The 22,422-nt window shown below is 36.3% G+C and overlaps 1 protein-coding gene across 2 annotated transcripts in view; it reads right to left on the bottom strand.

Moving 5' to 3' along the window:
- bmp6 (bone morphogenetic protein 6) overlaps window positions 1-22,422 on the bottom strand; it is a 46,116-nt gene that overhangs the window by 5,998 nt on the left and 17,696 nt on the right. For both annotated transcript variants that reach the window (XM_052596535.1, XM_052596536.1), the window contains exons 2-4: window positions 13,384-13,576; window positions 8,571-8,719; window positions 6,194-6,388 (exon numbers count right to left, since the gene is read on the bottom strand). In XM_052596535.1, coding sequence (XP_052452495.1) covers window positions 6,194-6,388; window positions 8,571-8,719; window positions 13,384-13,576 — 537 coding nt within the window. The remainder of the gene's footprint in view (window positions 1-6,193; window positions 6,389-8,570; window positions 8,720-13,383; window positions 13,577-22,422) is intronic.

Raw genomic sequence — 22,422 nt, 5'->3', positions numbered from 1 at the left:
TTCAGTCCACTGTTGATGCAACTGGTTGGCAAAAGCTTCCTGGTCCTAAAGCTGTCATTTTATTTGACCAGTAAATGTTCATGTTTGCACCACAGCCAAGCAAAGTTTGTCCAAACAATGGCAGACAAGGGCAACCCTTTTGAAAGCAGTTATCATTTCCCATGATGCTAATGGTAAATACTGTTGTGAATACAAGTAACTATTGTAGTTTACAGTAATTTTCATGGCTGAAAGAGTCAAATATATTCCGTATCGACTGCAGATTATTTTCAATAATTTATCTTCAAACTATAGGTATTGGGTTTGAAGCTTGGAATATAGTGTGAAATCTCTGGCCTTTTTTAGCCCCCAAAATAAGACCCCTTCTTGTATTTCTCTCACTCTGTCTGGCAGGACTAGGGTAAATATTTACTGAGATAAATCCGCCAGCAGGAGTGGCCCCCGAGCTCTCCCGAGTGGCCTTTTAGTCAGTCCCCCAGGGGTCTCCTTCCTCTCTGATCCCGAGCAGTGAACCTGTCTTACACAGACCCCCAACTGCGACATTTATAGTCAAGAATGTTCTACACCTAACCACAGGCCTGAGAATGAGGCCAAACTACAACCCAAGAATGGCAGATTTTGACACACTAGTTTCACACACACACATACATATGGGAAGTTGACATCCTGTGGTGTGACATGCTATACTCCATCTATTTTAAACAGAATTTAATACTAAGAATATTGCACTTTTTAAAGTTGTTTGACCATCTTCTTAAACGGGTTGATCTCTGGAAACCTTAAGAACATTAACTTGGTTATATTTCTCTCCAAAAATCTAAATGAAAAAAATATATATATTTTGCTATAAAAACAAAGCCATTTTTTAGGATCAATACTTACTACCATTAATATTATGCCATAGTTTCTGTTTCGTCTGGACTGCATTCATTACTGAAAATTATGAGAACTATAAACACACACTGTAAAACACTAGATTTATAATACTAATGGGTGTTAGTGTTTTATTGATTGTTTGCTTGCAATTTTAATGATCTTAAAATAGGCCTCATCTTTATGCACAATAACATTTCTTGACTTGAAACTATTTTTGTGAGATTCACCCAAATATGATGCATCTGTGTATTCAACATAAATGAGAAAAAAAAAACATTTGCAGATAAATACACTGCATTAACATACACAGGTTTTGATAACCTCCGTCTTTTCTTTAATTACTGCCACTATTTACAGTCAAGGGCTCTTTAGGAGTATAGCAGATATTTAGTGTGGAGTTTCATTGAGTGTAAAGGCCAGATTTGTGGTAACCCATAAAGTGCTTCTCTTCCTGCCTGTAAAATTTAATGCCACACTGTTACTGCTGTGAGTGGGTCCTGTGGGCCTCTGGCCTTCGAAAGAGGACCGCTGCCCGCTTATCAAATGTAAGAACGCCCATTATAAGTAATTTAAAGTTATAGTTCAAATAAAAATGAAAATTCTGTCATTTACTAACGTTTAAGTTGTTCCAAACCTTTAAGTATATATGTTAGCCATACAACACAAAAGAAGATATTTTGTTGGAAACCATACAGTAGGCAATAGCCATTGATTTTCACAGTATATTAAAAAAATCACATATTGAATAATATACAGCATTATAGTACATTGGTTCGCATCAGTGAAAGAACACAGATGTTAAAGAACCATTAAAAGAAACAGTTATATTAGCTTTATGAACTGTTTAATTTGACAGGTACAGCCAAAAACTGTCAAAATCATATGCCAAGGTACACATGTGGTTTCTTGACCAAAAGACAGATACATGGTAACTGCAACGAAATCTGAAAGACCCTCTCTCACAAAAAGCTACTCCTTGGAGCAATTACACAGTGACATTCCTGGTGGTGACGGCATGCTGGAGTAATGGACATGGTGTTCCGCATGGAATAACATCCATCCCTGAAAGAGCTGAGGCAGGGAAGCTGTCTCACCCCACTCCCATGATGACATGAAAGAGAATGCGAGTTCTGTCTGCATCCATGTGAAGTTTATCTCTCTTCCTGTCTTTCATCACTGTGGTTATTAAACCTCCATCCCCAGAGCTCGCCGATGTCTAATTACACCAACGGTAAACAAAAGGAGGGTTGAGGGAGGGGGAGATGAAAAACCGCAGCTGGACAGTGCCGTGTTATTATAATTCTTTAAGCGATACTGTTAACGTGGTCAGGCATTTTAGCCCAGCACCTAATAACAGCTCGGAGGTAATTACAGGTCTAGCACTGGGGCGGCACATACTGAGCTGAGCTAGACGCTTGTTAACTTCCCTCAGGCCAAAGGCTGGCGAGTTCCCCCGCACCTCTAGCTGAGAATTAGCTCTTAATGTGTTGTTTTGTTTTCACAGATCACCAAAGCTTAAGAAACAGTGTCAAACCTCTAATCACACGTTAATGTGCTTTACCTGAATTGGAAGCTCATAGAGACGGAAAGAATTTTCAAAGGGTGAATCTCCCAAAACCTTTCAAGAACATGTCCAGGTCATATATCAGCTCAGATTCAAAAGTAGTAAAAAATAAAAATACAAAATGAAGAACTTAAATGTCCCGACACACAACATATACTTGATAAGACTATAGATAAGGGTATGTTTTTAATTAATGCATTTCTACCAATCATCACATCAGTGGTATTTTTCTAATACTATTTAAGAATTTATTACGATTTAGAATAATTTTTTTTTATTTTAGTTTAGTAATTTTTTCATGAGCTTTTGTCATTTTGAAATATGTAGCTTTAAGTGATTTTTATTTCAGTCTTAGTTAAATTTTATTTATTTTTTTGTTTCGCTAGTTTAATTTAGTTTCAGTTTTCCATGTAATAAATTTTTTACAAGTTTTATATCGCTTAACAAAATTAATTAATTCAGCAATGTTTCAGTTGCAATGTCAACAGGACTGTGACAGTTATTACTAGGGCTGTACAATTCCGAAATTTTTGGAATCGAGTCCAGTTCCAATTCCTGGTTCTGTAATTGTTTGTTTTCCTTGTTGTTTTCGATTCTTTTTCGATTCCTGTTTTTATTTTAGGCTGGAGGAACCTAATTTCGCCATGACTGCAGGATAAAGGTCATAGAAGGTAGCCTTCTTGCAATATGAACTTTTATTTGTAAAAATTGCGATACATTTCTGTAGCTCTGATTGATTTTAAATTGCAATTTTGTCTGCATTGCCCATGATAGTCTTAGGACACAGTTCAGCAGTGGACATGCGTTTTGTTGCATGATAGAAACAAGACGTCTAAAATACATGTGCACAGTTCAGCTGAATGATGCTTACTTTAACTGTATGCCTTGTACAAGATTAATAAACTGTACACTGAAACAAATTAACCCGAACATTACCAATAACACTGATATAAGAGCTTGTGGTTCATCTGTCAGTCAGATGCATTCTCGGCCACCGATCTGTGCTCTCTGCTTTTTTTTTTTTTTTTCTTCAGGATTATCATTGGCTGATAGAAAGGTAAAAAAATTTGCATTTGTAGCAAGCAAGAAGCGAATTAATGCAAGTATGGATAACTATGCGTAATTCTCAAACAGAAGACTGCATCCTTAAACTCAGATGAGCTCAGGACTGACTCATTTTCATTCAGTGTATTTTTCATGAATCAACGTTCAGCGACATTTGATAACGCAGCAGCCGAGATATGCAGACTTCCGTTTGAGAGGCACCCATAACTTTGTTGAACTGAAAACGGCTCTGAATGAGGAGTCGATTCTCCTTGATGGGATACCCAGCCCTAGTTATTACATAATCACAAGACTTCACTAGTCCACAACATGCATTATGATAGCAATTAATTCTGTGTTCACTTTTTCACAAATTTGATATATATTTTATATACAATTTATTACATTTTAAATATACCATAATTGTTGTCATAATTAGGCTAGTTGTTATCATAAACTGTCATGAAAATGGTCAAAATGCAAACTAATGTTTTAGAATTTGTTATTAACTCTACAAAGTTCAACACATTTTCATGAAATTAATTCCAAAAGTTATTTCATCAGTTAGAGAGCTTATAACCATGTGCACTTGTATCTCTCAATATGGGTCAAGACGCAGCGCTTACGGGCTGTCTTTTCGAAAACTTTGATAAGAGAGTTTTTATATTGGAACCATATGCACTCTCAACACTACCACAAGGGGACGGCTGTCACAATGGCCTTGCAACTTCCTGCTCCAAATCTAAATATTTACACTCCAGACATCCCAAGTCGTGCCAAGGAGAGGGGTTGATGTTTTGGGTTACATAAAGTCCAATCCTTCAGAACAAATTAAGCAGATTTTCCTCATTAGTCAGGACACGTAGTGTGCAATGTTTAGGAGGTTTGAGTGCACTACTGTATAAGTGGGTGAATCTGACTTATATATGGCACTGATGTAAATTATTCTCAGCAGGATATATTGCATACGTAATATGTTTATGCTAATTAGTTTATTGCAGTTAGGAACATATTCTTAATGCATTTTCTTTCACCAACACAAATTATGTTTAAATTGCAGCAGAGAGAAAACTATTCCTGTCAAATGAATTTATATATATATATATATATATATATATATATATATATATATATATATATATATATATATATATATATATATATATATGTATGTATGTATACACTCACACACAGCATGCATTATAAAGTATCTCAGTAGTTTCCAATTCAGATTCATCCAATATTGTGATTGAAAATGAAACTCATGAACTCATAAACTTGAGTTAAAAATACAGTTTTCAGCCCCAGGTCCTTCATGTTTTAAGGCCTCACATTCATAATTAGCTCTGGATTATGTGGGTATTAGCACTAAGCTTTCAGACCACCCCAAACCAGAGCAATAATGAGAAGCAGAAACTGGATTAAGACCCTGCTGTTCCTAGACTGTTTTTTTTTTTTTTTTTAACTAAAGAGATTAATTATTTAATTAATAGAATCTTGTGCAAATTATATTAAAATGAATATGGGATACTTGTGGCTGATTCAAAAGCTCTACATTTTGATTTATTTTACATTTTAATTCAATACACAACATAAGGGCTGGCGTCAAAACCATTATTTATACTAGCTGCATGTGCACTGTATTTTTCTGACTCTAATTTGAAATTAAAATATATTTTATCATACATATTTATTTAATGAAGTGTTATTTTTACATTTTAGAGTCTTTTCTTTTTCACAAAAGGCCAGAACATTATTCTATTGAACATATAAAGTGTGGTTACTTTAAACCTTAGCATTCAAGGGGCCAACTGAGTTTCCTTCAAATGTCTGTGCCATTTAAACACATTTAACACAAATTTCAAATACAATTTTTAATGTTCGACATGAAATACATCATTAATGCTCCCTATGGATTATTATTATTATTATTATTATTATTATTATTATTATTAAGCTTTTACTTGGCTTGAAAAAGGCTGTTGCTAACAAGCAGCTAAATTGGACTACAGAGGATGTTGGGGTCATTAAACGTCATCATACCAAACAGCTACTAGTTCACTTTTACTGCTTAATTGTGCTGATAATTTTGCTCTTGCAGTTTATTCTAACTCAAACTTTCAAGGAAAATGTATTTATATTCAGCAGGCAATTGATTCCACGTTTCAAAATTCTTACAAATTGTGTTAATTTGTAAAGATTCTCCTGATTGACAAAACATATTAATCATATAATCGTGTTAGTCACAGATCTTACATTTTACAATAATCCTAAAGCAAATCGAAAAAAAAATATATATATATATATATATATATTTGGGAGCCAGGGTGATGCTAACTTGCATGTGAACCTACAAAAATAAGTAATCACTGCAGCAATCTGTTGCTGAGGGCTGGGTGAAAGACTTCAAATCAAGACACAGGATGTCAGGCCTACATATGTGTTGCTTTTTAAATGAATTCTCTAAAGGATCTTAAAGAGATTTATTGAGTCCAGATTCTCATTATACAAGAGTACAATATGTGAAGATCTGGACTCAATAAAACTCATCAGATACAAAAACATCCCCGAACTATCAACATATTCTGAGAAATTAAAAGAGACTGCATGGCTGATTTCTACCATAAGTGCATATTAAACTTCTCTTCTTTTGAAAAAAAGAAAAGAAAAGGTGCTTAGTGCACAATATGGAAAATATATATGGATAACCTGTATTAGCTGATCCCTTTGATGCCTCCTGTGGACTGCTGGAGCGATTGCGGTTCGGTTGACGTCGTTTGCCCACTGATCGGGCAGTTCGCAGACGGACTTCGCTCACTTTGAAGAAGGCCACCATGAAAGGCTGCCTCTCTACAGCGCCATCACGACCTACTAATCCCACTTCCTTGGGATTGATGCTCCAGCCTTTAAAAACAAAAAGCAAAAAGTATTATAATGGGATATTCCTAAAAAAATATATTTTATTTTTAACAGATCATTTATCCAAGTTGAATTTGAAGGAAATAGTACTAATTGGAGATTTTAACAGGAACTGGCTACAGCCTTTATCTGATGAAGTTAAGCTCTTTTATGATACTTTTAATATTGAGCAATTAGTAAATACTCCAACCAGGTTGAACTTTAAAAAGTCAGATAAATCATCACTTCTTGGTTTAATTTTTACAAATGTACCTTATAGATATTCAGCAGCATCTGTTTAGGCACATTAGTGATCACTGTGCTGTTGCAATAGTTAGAAATGCAAAATTACCTAAAACCACTTGACTGGGAGAAGATTTTGTTGATTCCAGATATTGAGTGTGTCTGGAATTATTTTTAAGGGCTCACCACTATCATTAACAAGCATGCACCTTTTAAAATAATATTGTGTAAAGGGTCGAGATAACCCTTGGTTAAAAAAAATATATATAATTTTGATTCATGGGTGTGATGCCGCTTGGGCTAGAGCAAGGCATTCCAATCTTCAATCTGTTTGGCTTTATTTTAGATAATTACATAATAGATATACAGTGATGATAAGGAAAGCTAAAGCTGATTACATTTTAAATGAAACAACTTAAAATCTAAATAAATCAATGAAATTTTTGAAAAATATTGACTTCAAGTGCAAAAAAGGCTGAAAGTCTTCATTTTATACATAATGGACCATCCCATACAAATCTTAGATAAATGAGAGATACTGAGATGTCTTAATAAACATTTTGATGCTGTAGGATCATTGTTTAAGGTATCTTAAATTATAAACAGAAGAAGGGATGTGATAGCTCTTAATTGTAGTTTTAAACCGTATCTACCTCAGAAAAAAAAAAAAATAAATAATAATAATAATAATAACAATAATAATAAACTTAAACTATTGGATGTAAATGGTCCTGACCAATTAGAACCACTATTTTAAATATCATTTCACTATTTTATATTGCTGCCCCTTTGACATGTATTTATAATCTTTCACTGAGTTTAAATTAATTTCCAAAGGATGTGGAAGTCTGCCTTTGTTATCCCATTTTTAAAAGGAGAGATCCTTCCGATATGAATTTCTATAGGCTGATTTCTAAATTTTAAATTTTCTCTAAGCTTTTTAAATCTCTTATGTGAGCAGATGACTTCATATCTTATGGAACATTATATTTTATCAAACAATCAGTCAGGTTTTATATATAAAAAAAATAAAAAATAAAAAAAATAAACGACACAGCACAAATAAAGGTGCAACTAGTTTTAAATGATTTCATTGAGGTGCTTGATAAAGGTCACTGCTGTGTATCACTTTTTTTTTGACCTGTCCAAATCTTTTGACACTGTTGACTTCATTATACAAAAAAATTTAACTTAAACGAATTGGATTGTGAAATGACACAATCTCTAGGTCTGAAAGCTATTTAGTGGACAGAACACAATGTGTGCAAATGGAAGGCCATTCAACTGCATCATTGCAGATTACAAGGGGTGTTCCTCAAGGGTCTGTTTCGGGGCCACTACTTTTTTATTATTTACATAAATAACCTTGATTTAATATTAATAATTTTCATTTTCATGCTGATGATACTGATTTATTGTAACCTTAATTACACCAAGCTGTGTCCTCACTACAGAGTGCTTTTGATGATTAACTATAACTCAAAACTTTACTGGGTACTATAATTGAGGTAGTGACAGAATATGGTTTTATTCTTAATTACTCCTTATTTTTAAATCCCATGTTAACTGATTAAGGAAATGGTTCTATTACAGATATAAACCCTGCTTTTCCTTTGAGGCAAAAAAGAAGATTAGTTTCTGTCACATTTATGTCAATCCTTGATTATAGAGATAATATGAGTAAAATTATGTCTACCAAAATTTTATGTTTTTTTGATACTTTGTGTCATGGTAAGCTTAGGTTTACATTAAATTGTTATGTCAGTACCCACAGTTGTGATTTGTATAACAGAGTATACAAATGTATACTATACAAATGTATAACAAGATGTATACTGTATAATACTTTGAGACAACAATCATTCTCTTTCATCTCACTGGCAATTGCTTGGTTGATGCAGGACTCCTTGGAAATATACACAAAAATGATCGTTAATTATCTTACCACTGCTGGTCTCCACACTGATCTGTAGACCCAGGTTATGATGTGGACTCATCACCCAGAGATTACTAGTTGCTGTGATGTCAAACTCCAACCAACCTTCTTCAGCAGCCCACAACCTGCGAGATTCCAGCAGAAACAGGTCGGCATCCCTGCAAATGAGCAAGTCTGTATATCATTAACTGTTATAAATACTGTTTACAAGAATCAATAGCTCCATTTAAACATGAATATACATAATACAGTAAATGTATTCATTAATTCATTCATTTACATTATTTATTTTTAACACCATATCAGCAGCAAGTCTATATTTATGATATGATCAAAGTGAATAACAGGAAATACAGTATAAATTCAGTATATGGAATAAATTATAACAATATGCATGGTAATGGTAAAAGCAATAATATGCATAATTGGTCACTTATATAGTAAATGATAGTTTATACATGTAAAAGCAATTAAATTACAATTGTAGTCTGCAAACACATTTGCTTGACAGCCAGCTTGAATCTTCTCATTAACAGTTTCAATTAAAACATTTATGAATACTATTAACAAATATAGTTTCCTATCTTGAGATGTTAATAGCTATTTTATTTAGTTAGTTGTTTCCCACTGCAGCATGTTTCACCTCATCCTGTTTTCTATTTCAAATATAATTAAATATTTTCCAAGATCATTTTAAGGCATGTATTAAATTATTTAAAAAAATACTTGTTTGTCATATTTAGGGGAGTTTCGTCACAGATTTCAGAACAGAGGAAAAAGCTTGATCACCGTAGCATTACAGGGAGACCTGTCCCATTATTGTAATTACACAGTATGCATGGTAATAAGCGTTGGCCAGGTCACTTCAAAGCTGTCGGTCACACAGGTGTTCTGGGAATGTCCCTGTAGCCCCTCTTTATTGCTCATTAATTAGAGCTGCTCTCTAAAGGAACTCCATATGAGGTTCTTCCCTCCGGTGGTTCACACGTCACATTTGACATGAACTCATCATACTTATGCTGACTCATACTGTTTAGTACAACCAGTCACACAGCTTCACCTGGGACGTGGTCCGAATGAGACCACAGGGGAGCTGCCAACTCTAAAAGCGCAACAGTAAAGCCTCTTATAGAGACATTAAATTAACCGGAATAATAACGTCAGAAGTGTGAGGGTTTTTTTTTTTTTTTTTTTTGGATGCATAAATCGCATTTATTGCCTCAGTCATTGGCTGCTGTTAAAATGAACCTGTAGTTTAAAAGCTTCATGCTGCCATTGCACGCATACAGAACCGTCTTCCCATATGGCTTGGGAAGGTTTTCTACAGAGGCCAGATGTACATGAAAACAACAAGGGATTAGAACATATACAAACAGAAAAGTAATAACTCTACAGGCATGGCAAACTGGATTTTTTCATGGGGTATTGATGGATTGTCATGAAAACAAAACCTGATCTATGCTGTGATTTCAAAATAAATACAACTGACTGTGTTTAAAACTGTATCTCAAATGTCTCCAAAACAGCCCCCCCCCCCCCACCCCATATAATGAAGTATTCAAAGCTGCTTTAGATAAAAGTGCCACACATACATGTAAATACAAAACTTCTTAGGATATTCCAAGTTTTTTTTGCAATACAGTTTTCCAATGCTAGGTGATTTTCATTAAAGGGATAGTTCACCCAAAAATCATAATTATGTCATTAATAACTCTTGTCATTAATTCTTGACTCATGAATGAGTCATTATCTGGCTCGGCTCGGTGTTCATCTTCAGTTCTCTCTTCACATCAGTTCAGTCAGTCTACTGTTTGAGTAAATGAATTACTCCAGGATATCGGTTTGTTTTAACTCAGAGGGAGTGTCAGCCACATTAAACAAGTTAACAGCTTAAGTCATTTGTGGATTAATGCGTATTGGAGACGCAAACCGTTTAAAACGATTCAGTTCGATTTGGTGAACTGGTTCAAAAAGATCCGGTTACATCGAATGATTAGTTCGCGAACCAGATTTGACAAACTGCTTTGTTTTGAACTCTCACAACAGACACGGAAGAGAAGACAATGCTGAATAAAGTCGTAGTTTCTGCTATTTTTGGACCAAAATGTATTTTTTTGATGCTTCAAAATATTCTAACGGACCCTCTGATGTCACATGGACTACTTTGATGATGTTTTTCTTACCTTTCTGGACATGGACAGTATACTGTACACACAGCTTCAATGGAGGGACTGAGAGCTCTCGGACTAAATCTAAAATATCTTAAACTGTGTTCCAAATATAAATGGAAGTCTTAGTGGTTTGGAACGACATGAGGGTGAGTTATTAATAACATATTTTTTTTTATTAATTATTATTATTTTTTTGTATACTGTTTCCTACACTTTGTTAAAACAACTGTAGATTATGGCAGTATGCGTGTAATCAATTTCAGATATAACCAAACAATGGAAGATGGGGAATGTTTGGAAATAGTCATTTTTTTCTAATGGTGTTAAAATTAAGCGCCTATGACATATTATAAAGGTTCAGGGAAACAATGAGAGTCCAACCACTTGGAAAATGTTCTTACATGCTATTGTTTCTTTACATTTAAGGCAATTGAAGCTTGGTGAGTTGAGGTTCACTATGCTGCTGAGTTAGGTCAAATCGTCTTGCCACATGGGCTAAATTCAGCAGATATACAGTACAGCCCCTCTGGACCACCTCCATAACCAAGTTATTTTTTGCTTCATGGATTAAAGGCTTACACACTTCAGAAGTTTCTCTCAGCCATCTTGTGCATCCGCTTAGCTTAGCTATACCGCATTCCCCCAACCAATGTGTTTTTTAAAGATCACAAACCATAAACACAGTAATTATCCTATTACAACTTGACAAGTCTGCAAATTAATCTGTTTGTAAGCAAATACATTTTGCAATGCCACACAGCATTTGGTATTTACATGTAGAAAGTGGCATGTAGGGAAATGCCACAAAGAACGCTATAATTTGCACCTTTTTGTGATACAATGACTGGCAATGCATAATCTCAAGATATGACTAAAAATAAAAGACGCCACTGCAGGTTTGTGGAAAAACAGTGTGTCCATTGTTCAACTCAGGATGTACACCAAATGAACACTTCGTGATAAACATTAGAAACTATTTGGGAGAGAAACATGTAGCTCATTGTTACCCTTTTTTTTTTTTTTTGCTTTTTTGTGGCTTTTATTGTTAAATAATAATAATGAAAAAACAACAACATCTTATTGGTGAGTTTTGGACACTTTACTGGTCACACCATCTGCCTTTTTTCAATGAGATATCCCTCCCACCACCCACAAAGTCAATGTTTGACGTGTGTTGGTGGGTTCTTTTTTAGATGCCAAACTAGAGCTATTTCAGTTGTTCATTGTGGTCATGGCCTTAGTCTACATAAAGTACATGTTAGACAACCTCTGCTGTGTTTCGTGATGGATGCCTGGGCTTGATTTAAAATATAATTACTCAGCTTAAAAATCATAAATAAGCCCCAACAAATAAATATTTTCACATTTGCAGTTTAACTGTATTTGATCATATTTACTAGGGGTGTAACGGTACACAAAATAACTCACTGACAGTACATACCTCAGTTTTGAATTCACAGTTCAATATGTTTTCAGTACAGCAGGAGGAAAAAAACAAGTATTTTTTACTATTTATTAAAAAGTGGTCTACTCAAACTGTGTCTGTCTTTAAATACACAACAGTCTGTTAAAACTGTCAGATGTAATTGAAGGAAAAGATTTGAAGTGCTTACATTTTTTAATCCAAAAGTTTTATTCAGAATTAGTCTACATTTGCAGAGTTAAGATTGTAGACTTGCTTGCTGTCAGGAAATCATTTAAATGTAAATACATGAATTTTTTAACATTTAAAAGTACAGGGCAGACACAAGATATTAAGTTGTGCTCCTAGGAAAACATGTCTCAAAGGCATTACATAACAGGAATTTGACAGGAGCACAAGCCGCGTGGCATAGGTTTATTATATTAAGAGGTTAATATAAAGCATATTTCAGTTTTAGGTAACTTCGATCAACTCCATGGATGGCAGCAGCTCACTCTGTATCCTCTGCGCTGTTTCAAATGTGACCCTGGACCACAAAACCAGTCTTAAGTGTAAATTTTTAGAAATTGAGATTTATACAGTACATCATCTGAAAGCTAAATAAATAAGCTTTCCATTGATGCATGGTTTATTAGGGTCAAATACTGAGAAAATCACCTTTGAAGTTGTCCAAACCAATTCTTAGCAATGCATATTACTAGGCAAAATTAAGTTTTACATTTTAAAAATATCTTCATGGAACATGATCTTTACTTAATATCATAAAGATTTTTGGCATAAAAGAAAAATCAATAATTCTGACCCATACAATGTTTTTTGGGCTATTGCTAAAAATATACCCCAGCAACTTAAGACTGGTTTTGTGGTCCAGGGTCACAAATGTGTTTGTAACATCAAAGTACATAGATATTGTTCTGTGGTGGGGGGGGGGGGGGGGGGGGGGCACTGTTTCCAAACAATAACGTTATCTGTAAACTTAACTGGTAAACTTAACTGGTTTAATTTAGTAACTTAATTCTAGTTGTGCTTCATGCATGTTTTTGAAAGAGTTCATGCGTGTTTACTTGGGTAATTATATATATATATATATATATATATATATATATAATAAATATATATATATATATATATATATTTATTTATATATTTGACTATACTAATCAACTATACTAGCACATAAATGTCCATATTTACAGAATAATATTTTTACAATTCACTGCTCATTTACCTTTCTGGATGTTCCCCAACCACCTGGAATACGCTAAGTAGGAATGTCTCATTGCGGAAGGCCCTGGTCACACACTCCTTGTAGATCCTGAATTCTGCAGCTGTGATGGCCTCTCCCTCTGGAATCTGGGACATGCTGAATTTGAACTCTTTATGGTGTCTTCTCTGTGGAGACAGCTCTCTGTCATTTTCCACTGTCCAAAGACAAACACAAAAGGACAATGATAAGTTTTAGTGTGCTTGACGAACCACTATTGATGTATAATTTGCATTTTTGTATACTCTAGGTCATACTGACTCTACAGTGGCAAGTTTATGAGACTTTTGATGCACAGATTACTCATAATGTCACAAATTAAAGACCAAAACGACTTAACTAAAAACACAAATTGTGCTTATTGAAATGTAGAAAATTTAATGGTGCGTTCACACCAGACTCAAATGAAGCGTTAAGCACGAGTTATTTACATGTTAAGTCAAACGTGAGTAGACATCCTGTGGCGCGACTCTCGCGATCGAGGCAGCACAAAAGATGGGATTCGCGCGATAGATGTGGTGCGAGTTGAGTGTTTTGACATTGAAAAAACTGAACTTTGGTGAAATTTCACACTGCATTAACCAATCAGGAGCTTGCTCTAGTAGTGACGTGCAGAGCCGGAGGGAAAATCCAAAACAAAAATGGAGGACAAAGTCATCGTCGAACAGGAATAAAATATTGCTTGGAAGAAATAGATTAATTGAATAAAGACCAAAGATCACCTGTTAGATTTACCCAAAACGAATTATATTTTATGCTGAAGCACTAAAGAGACATCACAGTCAGCGGCGAATGTGAGAAGGACTATCCAAATTGAGAGTGCTGATCGTCTCCAAAATCGTCGAAACACATTTTGAAATAGGCGCTGTCTTTATAAATAAACCACATATTTGAGTTTAAAACAACTATATTCTCGCCTGAAATACATTTAAAACAGTAATATTTTGAAAATTATCAGAATAAATGGTGGTTGAAATCTCAATGCTGTGTGAACTTAACTGGCAGAAGCCCCTCCCATGACACAAATTTGCGTCTGTTGTGAAGTCAATTTCACGCGCGAATGAAGCAAATAAACTCAAAATGTTCAAGCCTCCAACTACACCCAAATAGCGCAATTTATTTGCACAAGTCGCATCTGGTGTGAACACACAGTAAGTGATCATATACAAGGCAGGCTAAACCTCTGTGTTATAATTTCTACAAAAGCTAATTGGAATCAATTAAGGAGATGAGATCGGAAGTGTGAGTTGCATAGATACCTGCCCCTTTAAATAAAGGCATACACTGACAAATATGTTCTTCTCAAGAAAAGTTAGTGTGAACCATGCCTCAAATCCCAAAACCTATTACTGGACCTTAAAAACACATTAGAGTGACGCACAAAGCTGGAAAAGGCTAAGAAAGCATTGCACAAGACATTGCTAAAGATACCTTGTCTGGAAATGTATAAAAAAAGATAAATAAATAAATTATATGGGCAATCCTTGAAAGAGGTGAGAAAAAACAAGTATAACAGCAAAAGACCTCCAGAAAATTCTACACAGTATTTTTTTATGTGTCCACTATCAGAAAAAAACACTGAATAAGAATAGTGTTCATGCAACAACAACATAAAGCCAGATACATAACCACTGCTGTCTAAAAAAAAACATTGAGACATGTCTCATGTTTGCCTAAGATTACCTGGATGTTCCCCAACGGTTCTTGGAAAATGTTGTGTGGACAGTGGAGGCACTAACATGCACAATGCTTTGTTTAGAGGAAAAGAGCAGTGCACAAAACCTCTTCCCAATTTGAAGCATGGTGGAGGGAGCATCATGGTTTAGCACTGCTTTGCTGCCTCAGGGTCTGAGCACTTCATTGTCATTGAAAGAACAATGAATTCTGTATGAATATATTTTTCAGGAGACTGTCAGGACAGAAAATCATTATAGAGGCTAGATGATGCAATAAAACAATAAGGCAAAAACACAAATAACAGAAAATATGTGAATCTACTTATCACCATATTTCTCATAACTGCTTGTCTCTGAATAAACTTTCATTCTTTGCACCTCTTGCAGTGCATCCGTAGCAGACAAACTCAAGTCTTGTTCTGTGTGCGTAAACATTTGGTGCTAAATCCAGAAGGACAAATATTTCAATAATACTGTCTTGTTCTCCTGAGTCATTGCCTAAGTATAGTGACAAGTAGCTACTGCTAAGCCAGTACTAATGTTGAAGGCACAAACATACTGCTATTTAGATGCAAAAGTACAATGTGAAAAAAGACTTGGACCAAGTCAGATTTAGTTTTAAGTGGATATTTAGTCAGATAGGTCTATAGGTAAGACACTATATTTGTGAAAGACCTACATTATAACATGGTCTCTTGACACATACCTATATATTATAGAGATATGGTAAGCTTTGTATGCTCAATAATTGTATATAATTGACTGACCTAATTCACCCATATGGTCTGTACATATGCATTTATATTACAGCACCACTTCACAGAGAGTCCAGATGTGCAGGGCATGTGCTGTAGTAATGATTCACTATTTCTGGTAGAATTCTAATTCTTTATTTATTCAAGCTGTTCCCACAGCAAAGGACATCATGGCAATTCATTTCTCCACAGTTTCAAGTGCTAGCAGCCACTCTTACAGAAAAAGGAAACTATGACCAGAGTGTGTTTTCTCATCAGACGACAGCTTTGTCATTCTGCCGTGCTGCTCTTCCTCCCACGTCACAGACAACCCTTCTACTTGTTCCTACAAACGACCCATGGGCTGTATTTTGTGCCATAAGTACAAGTCCAGCCGGATGCCCCGCTTGTGGGCCCAGAGTGAAGTGTCCTGCTCTGATTGTATTTCCATGCTTCCCTAGGTGAGGAACACACACTTCAATCTAAGCCCTGCCTACTTGTGAAGAGGAAAAGAAAGTTGTGGAGTTAACTAAATTGTGGGACAGAGGAATGAATTAGGGATCAACAAGGGCATTGGGGTAATGGGAAGACTACCCCCTTTTTCTGTTTGGTGAATTACAGTAGCTGTTTAAAGTTCTCCAACATCACAAGGGAGCAACTTCTCTGATCTGTGGACTTCCGACAGGGAGTTACACTCCTCTGCTGTCCTGACACATGCGTTACGAATTAAAACTGAGCCTCTTGAGAAAACCTCAAAGGGCCTAAGACGGATCCCTGAGGGACACCCTGTCCTTGTGCTACATACAGTAGTCGGCTCTAATTGACTGACTAACCTTGAAGAACCCACCTGCAAAGTACGAAATAGTGTAGAGGCAGCATCAAGTGGGATTTCTGACCTCTAGTGAGGGCTTACTACCAAAAACGAAGAGAAAGAAGAGTAGAGAGAGAATTTGCTTTAGTGCAGTTCCAGCTTCAGGGTTCACATGGCGATGGCTTAACACCAGGCCTTTTCTCACTCACAATATGCCTGAGTAATTTCCAGAGGCCCCATTTGTGATGTTTTTCACATCAGCACATCAGGTTTGAACGTGGCTGTTTCACATGCTGCTGAGACTTCTTCATTAACAACTTCCACAGGTGGATCCAAAAAGCCTGTCTCTCAGTAGCAAAAAACATCAGAGGTGACAGATATATTTAAGGTAATCTGCACACACAGCATCGAGGGCCTCTGGTCTAGAAATAGCCTCATTACATTTTTTAAAAAAAAACAATATGATGAGTGAAATCAGACTACCCATGGGGGTGTGGCAGAACATATACTCTGTCAGTGCTATTCTTTTGATAAGATTTCATTGCCTGTATTACCATTATGAAAGCGGAAATTTGCAAAGGCCCCAACTGCTCAGGAGTTCTAATTGTGTCCTCTGCAAATGCTGTTGCCTTTTTGAGAGGATAATGGAAAAAATGAGGCTCACAGGATGATAGATTATACTTATATCAAGGCCTTGGCATCAACAGTAAGAAACACAACCAAAACCACAGAGCCCATATGGTCTGATATGACTGATGTGGGTTTTCAGAGGACAGACCCAGAAATAAACCACAACAATAACTCTGTGGCCACATACTAAACAAAAATGTGAAAGTGCAAAGGGTTGTTTGATCAAGAGACATTTAAGAGAGACAAAGTGGAAAGTCTTGAGTGGCTTTCATTGTGTTGGCGTTCTTCATCCTCTTCACAGATACTTTTCACCCACACATTAACAAGAAAAGAGGACAGGGATGTGATGACAGATCCAGGGAGAGGGACATACAGTGAGAAATGATTTATTCAAAATGCTAAATTATATGAATTCTGAGTGAATTATTTAAATAAAAAAAATTAAAAAGAAAGAAATTCACTAAAAATATGATATTTCATGTAAGTTCCACTTTTGATTAATTTGTCCATAAGACACGTTATTTTTGTGAAAATAAAATTGGCTTTTTATTGTTTGTGCAAATAAACTATAACAATATGACATTAATTGCAATATTGAATCATATTAATAATAAAACTAATTTATTACTCCACCTACGTGTGATGTCTTTAACAACAGTCCTATATATTATTAAACCAGTGTTTTTCAAATCACTGAAGTGATACATAAGTTAATTTCTCCAACGATACATCCTACAGTGGTTAAGAAGCACGTTTAAAAGGAAACACACCCTTAAATGGAACAAATTTAACATATACACCCCAATATATTTAATTAAATTTATTTTATTTTATTTAATCAAGGACAATACACATTAATAGTACATACTATATTTAAAATGCGCAGATTTAGCCAAAACTGGCTAATTTTCATCCGACTGAAGTACATAACTGAATTTAAATCGATTTCATTAAACTGTTCATTTTGGGGTTATATGACGTTGCTTAAAAAGAACATTATTTTGTGTATATGTGTAATGAAATGTGTTTTTATGCAGTTTTGGGTTCAAAAAACATTATTTTCCACATACTGTACATAATTGTTCCTCTGCCTTTCTGAAACCCAGCGATTTTTACAAATTGATTGACCGAATATCTCAAGCATGTGATGGAAATGTTATGCCCCTTACCATACCGTAATGCCATGTCAAGTCAAGTCACCTTTATTTGTATAGCGTTTTAAACAAAACACATTGCGTCAAAGTAACTGAACAAAATTCTGTCCTGCGCCAATGTCCTGGTGCAACGAGACAAAACCAATAAAACCCAATACAAACAAGCCATTTGTTGCATCCGATGGGGACATTATTACAGATTATAATGATTTATTCTGTCTTTTTACGGGCTGCATTGCATCACACAGCATAAACTTAAAACCATGTCTGCATTTGTTATTGGAGAATCGACAAACAACAAGCGCTACTCTACATTGCAATAGTCGTGTGGGGCATGTTTAAACAGCATTTTAGGAAGGTGTGTACGAGTCTTAACTTTTATAAAGAATACCTCTTTGGGTTTGAGACTATAGTCTTTGCGACTTTAGGGATCTTATCTATTCACAAACCACTTGTGACACCCCAAAGAGAAATGAAAACATGAAATCGCATCATATGACCCCTTTAAAATGTTTGGGAATTCCATGTATCATTTGCAAAATTACTAACCCTCTGTTACAGTATAAAATGGATAACTTGATAAATATAGAGAACGGGTCTGGTATAAAGCTCTGTGTTGTTCTAATTAGGACTGAATCTCCATTTCCACCTGTGTAACATCTGCTTCTATCCTTCTGTGCTATAGTCATTAGCCCACACAAGACAAAACTGAGTGGGCTGTGACCTACAGAGAAGACATGGAAAACCTTCCATATTGTCTATAGCTATCTATCTATCTATCTATCTATCTATCTATCTATCTATATATATTTATATATTTATATATATATATATACATATATAACCAGATGAAGTGGCTTATACTGTATCTGCATGGGCTGGGCAGTCAGGCTTCAGAGTGGTCCGTGGTCAAATGCGAGTCGCACTTTAGATGTTTTCCATCACATCCCCTGAAGTAGTCTGGTGGTCATTTGCATTTGATTCACTCACCACATCTTGACTTTTTCCTCCCTGCCCACAACCACTAAGAAAAACAAAAGCTCATTTCCATTTTCCTCACCACATCCACTTCCTTCAAGACGGTAACACTTTAAAATATGAGTGAACAAATATGCATTAAATAATGCTTAACTAATGCAGAGTTAATCATGAATATATGTATAACACATGAAAAACTAAACCATGTATTAGTGATTACTGCATCAGCAACTAATGAACATTCTATATGACTCATAGATTAAGTATCCAATGTATTATTATAATTTAAATTTCATAATGTATTAATTCCCTAATAGCATATTATATTAACTAATGAAGTAAATTCATGTTAATCACCACAATGGGTTGAAGCATGTATATTAACTAATGAAGTAAATTCATATATTAATTACCACAGTTGGTTGAAGCATATTTCAACATTCAGTTGTCTGCTTTAATTAATCATTAGCTAATGACTTGCAATGGTATTTTTATATTGAAGGGACAGATACAAGCATCCAACACATCACTGATCCATAATTCACACATCACCGACATGCATATTTGACACATCCCCTTTAAAAATTAGAAGGTTTTGTTGATGCATACAGTAGTTATGATGCAAAAAGTGAGCAAACAATAAAAAAATATGACTGTTCTGGTCTTGTGCAGCAATCTTGACTCTGTGTACGTATGTTTGATTGCTTAAAAAGCTACATTGGTGACCCTGATGCAGAACAAAAAACTTATTTGTGATGTTGACGAATGCTATATCTCTGAAGCTGCCAGAGTTTTGTGAGCAATAACGGCCGGGCGAGCGATCAGCATTCTGGAAAATCCCCCGGCTCGGGATAAATATTCTACACTAAAAGAAACTGAAAGAGCACAGCATTTGCTCTCCCTGCCTGGCCTCTGTTATTCACGGCCATCTGTGTTAATTGACCACATGTTAGCGCTGCTGGGTGAGTAGAAGCCATGCTTTTGTTTTAAAGAGTTGTTCTTACAACAATAACCAAAGAACGTTCATACCTCTTTTGCAAACAGTACAGTCAGTCACAAGGCTGAACAAGTATTATGTTTCTTTCACGCCCGTTTTGCATGTTTAATGTGAGCCACAATATGCTGACTGTCAGTAGCATAGTAGCTAATGACAGTGCTTATTTACTGTTCATCACGGACTCATTAACTGGCTGACATTTCTTCTGTGATAAAGGGGCACAATTTAGCGTCCTGCCCGTGTAAACAGTGGATAGATGCTCAGGCAAGGTTGGCTCACCACTCAAATCAGCCAAACAAGGCAAAATACGCACTTATGGGAAACAGCTAGTATCACTATGCTTCAATGGACTACGTTTTACATGGGAGTTCTTGTTAGCAGATGTGAGTAGGCCCCTCCTGGGTGCAGACTTCCTGTGCACTAATGGACTGTTTGTTGATGTCAAAAACTGCTGTTTGGTCACCGCAAAAGGTCTCAATATTTTACATTGATCAAGGAGCACCTTTCCTTGACCACTCTGTCCAGCGCATTTAAAGATGACTGCAAGTTCACCCTACTGCTCTGTCCATTTCCAAATCTCACTAAAACCACTTTCTCCTCGGCAGTGGGCAGCCATTGGGTCATACACCATATCTCTAATTTAGAACTGCCGGTTCATGCCTGGTCTCATCGATTAGATTCAGTGAAACTGGCAATTGCCAAGGCAGAGTTTGCTAATGTGGAAAAACTGGGTATAGTGCAATGCTCTAACAGTCCTTGGGCCTCGCCTTCATCCCCACGGATGGTGGTCACCGCCCATGTAGAGATTATATAAACCTTCCAGCCCATGATGGACCTACGAGACCTGGATTTTTTATTTGTTCACTTGGACAACATTTTAGTCGCAAGCACTTCCAGAAGAGAGCACCTCACTTATCTGCAATAGCTGTTCGCTTGCCGTGGCCAACATGGCTTGATAATTAACCCTGCCAATTGTCAGTTTGGCCTGGCTGCTATTGACTGTCTTGGACACTGGATCACAAGCGAGGGGGGCAATTCCCCTACCAGACAAAGTCGACATTACAAAGTTCCCTGTTCTCCACACAACCAAAGTAACAATTAGTTTTTGGGGATGGTGAATTTCTATCATCATTTCATTCCTCGAGCAGTTGAGCTTTTGCACTCTTTGGACCCAGCAGGAATAAACAGATCACCTGGTCAGAGGAGATGACTAAGTTTGAGGATGCTAAACTCGCCTTAGCACAGGCAACCGTGCTGTCCCATCTGATTCCAGCTGCCCCCATTGCTATCATTACTGATGCTTAGACTGTATGGTGGGTGCCGTACACGAACAGTTGGTAAATGGTTTTTGGCAACCCCTTGCATTTTTCAGTTGGCAGTTCCGACCAAATGAGCATAAGTACAACACTTTTGACAGAGAGTGGCTTGTTCTCTACCTGGCAGTAAGACACTTTTGTTTCTTTTTGGTGGGACGTGTTTTCACAGCGTTTGTGGATCATAAACCCTTGGTTCATGCTATGTCTAAAGTTTCTGAGCCCTGGTCATCACAACAACAACACCACCTGGCCTTCATATCCGAGTTCACGAGAGATATCAAGCACATCGACAGAAAAAGCCACGTCGTGACAGATTGCCTTTTCAGGGACACTGTGTAAACAGTACACTTTGGTATAGGCTCTGTCCAGTTAGCAGCTGACCAGCAATCTGACCACAATGTGCAGGCTTACAGGACAGCTATCTCAAGTTTGAAAATAGCTGACGTCTGCTTCACGGAGGCAGGAGTGTAATGTCTCCAGAGACCACCCTTCTCTGGTACCTGTGCAGTGGAGAAGTTCCACAGTTTGTAACACCCTGGGCAGAAAGCTTCACAGAAACTGGTCTCATCAAAGTTTATGTGGCATGGATTGAAAACGGATGTTCAGATCTGGGCTTCAACGGCACACAATCAGACATATCTTCTGACCACGTCCCTCAATTTACATCTGAGTTGTGGAAGGAGGTGGCTCGGGTCGGGTCATCACTC

The sequence above is a fragment of the Carassius gibelio genome, chromosome B24 (genome assembly GCF_023724105.1).
Source record: "Carassius gibelio isolate Cgi1373 ecotype wild population from Czech Republic chromosome B24, carGib1.2-hapl.c, whole genome shotgun sequence".
Taxonomy (NCBI): Eukaryota; Metazoa; Chordata; class Actinopteri; order Cypriniformes; family Cyprinidae; genus Carassius; species Carassius gibelio.
Note: the sequence above shows the minus strand (reverse complement) of the source record. Positions and strands in the feature narration are given on the sequence as shown.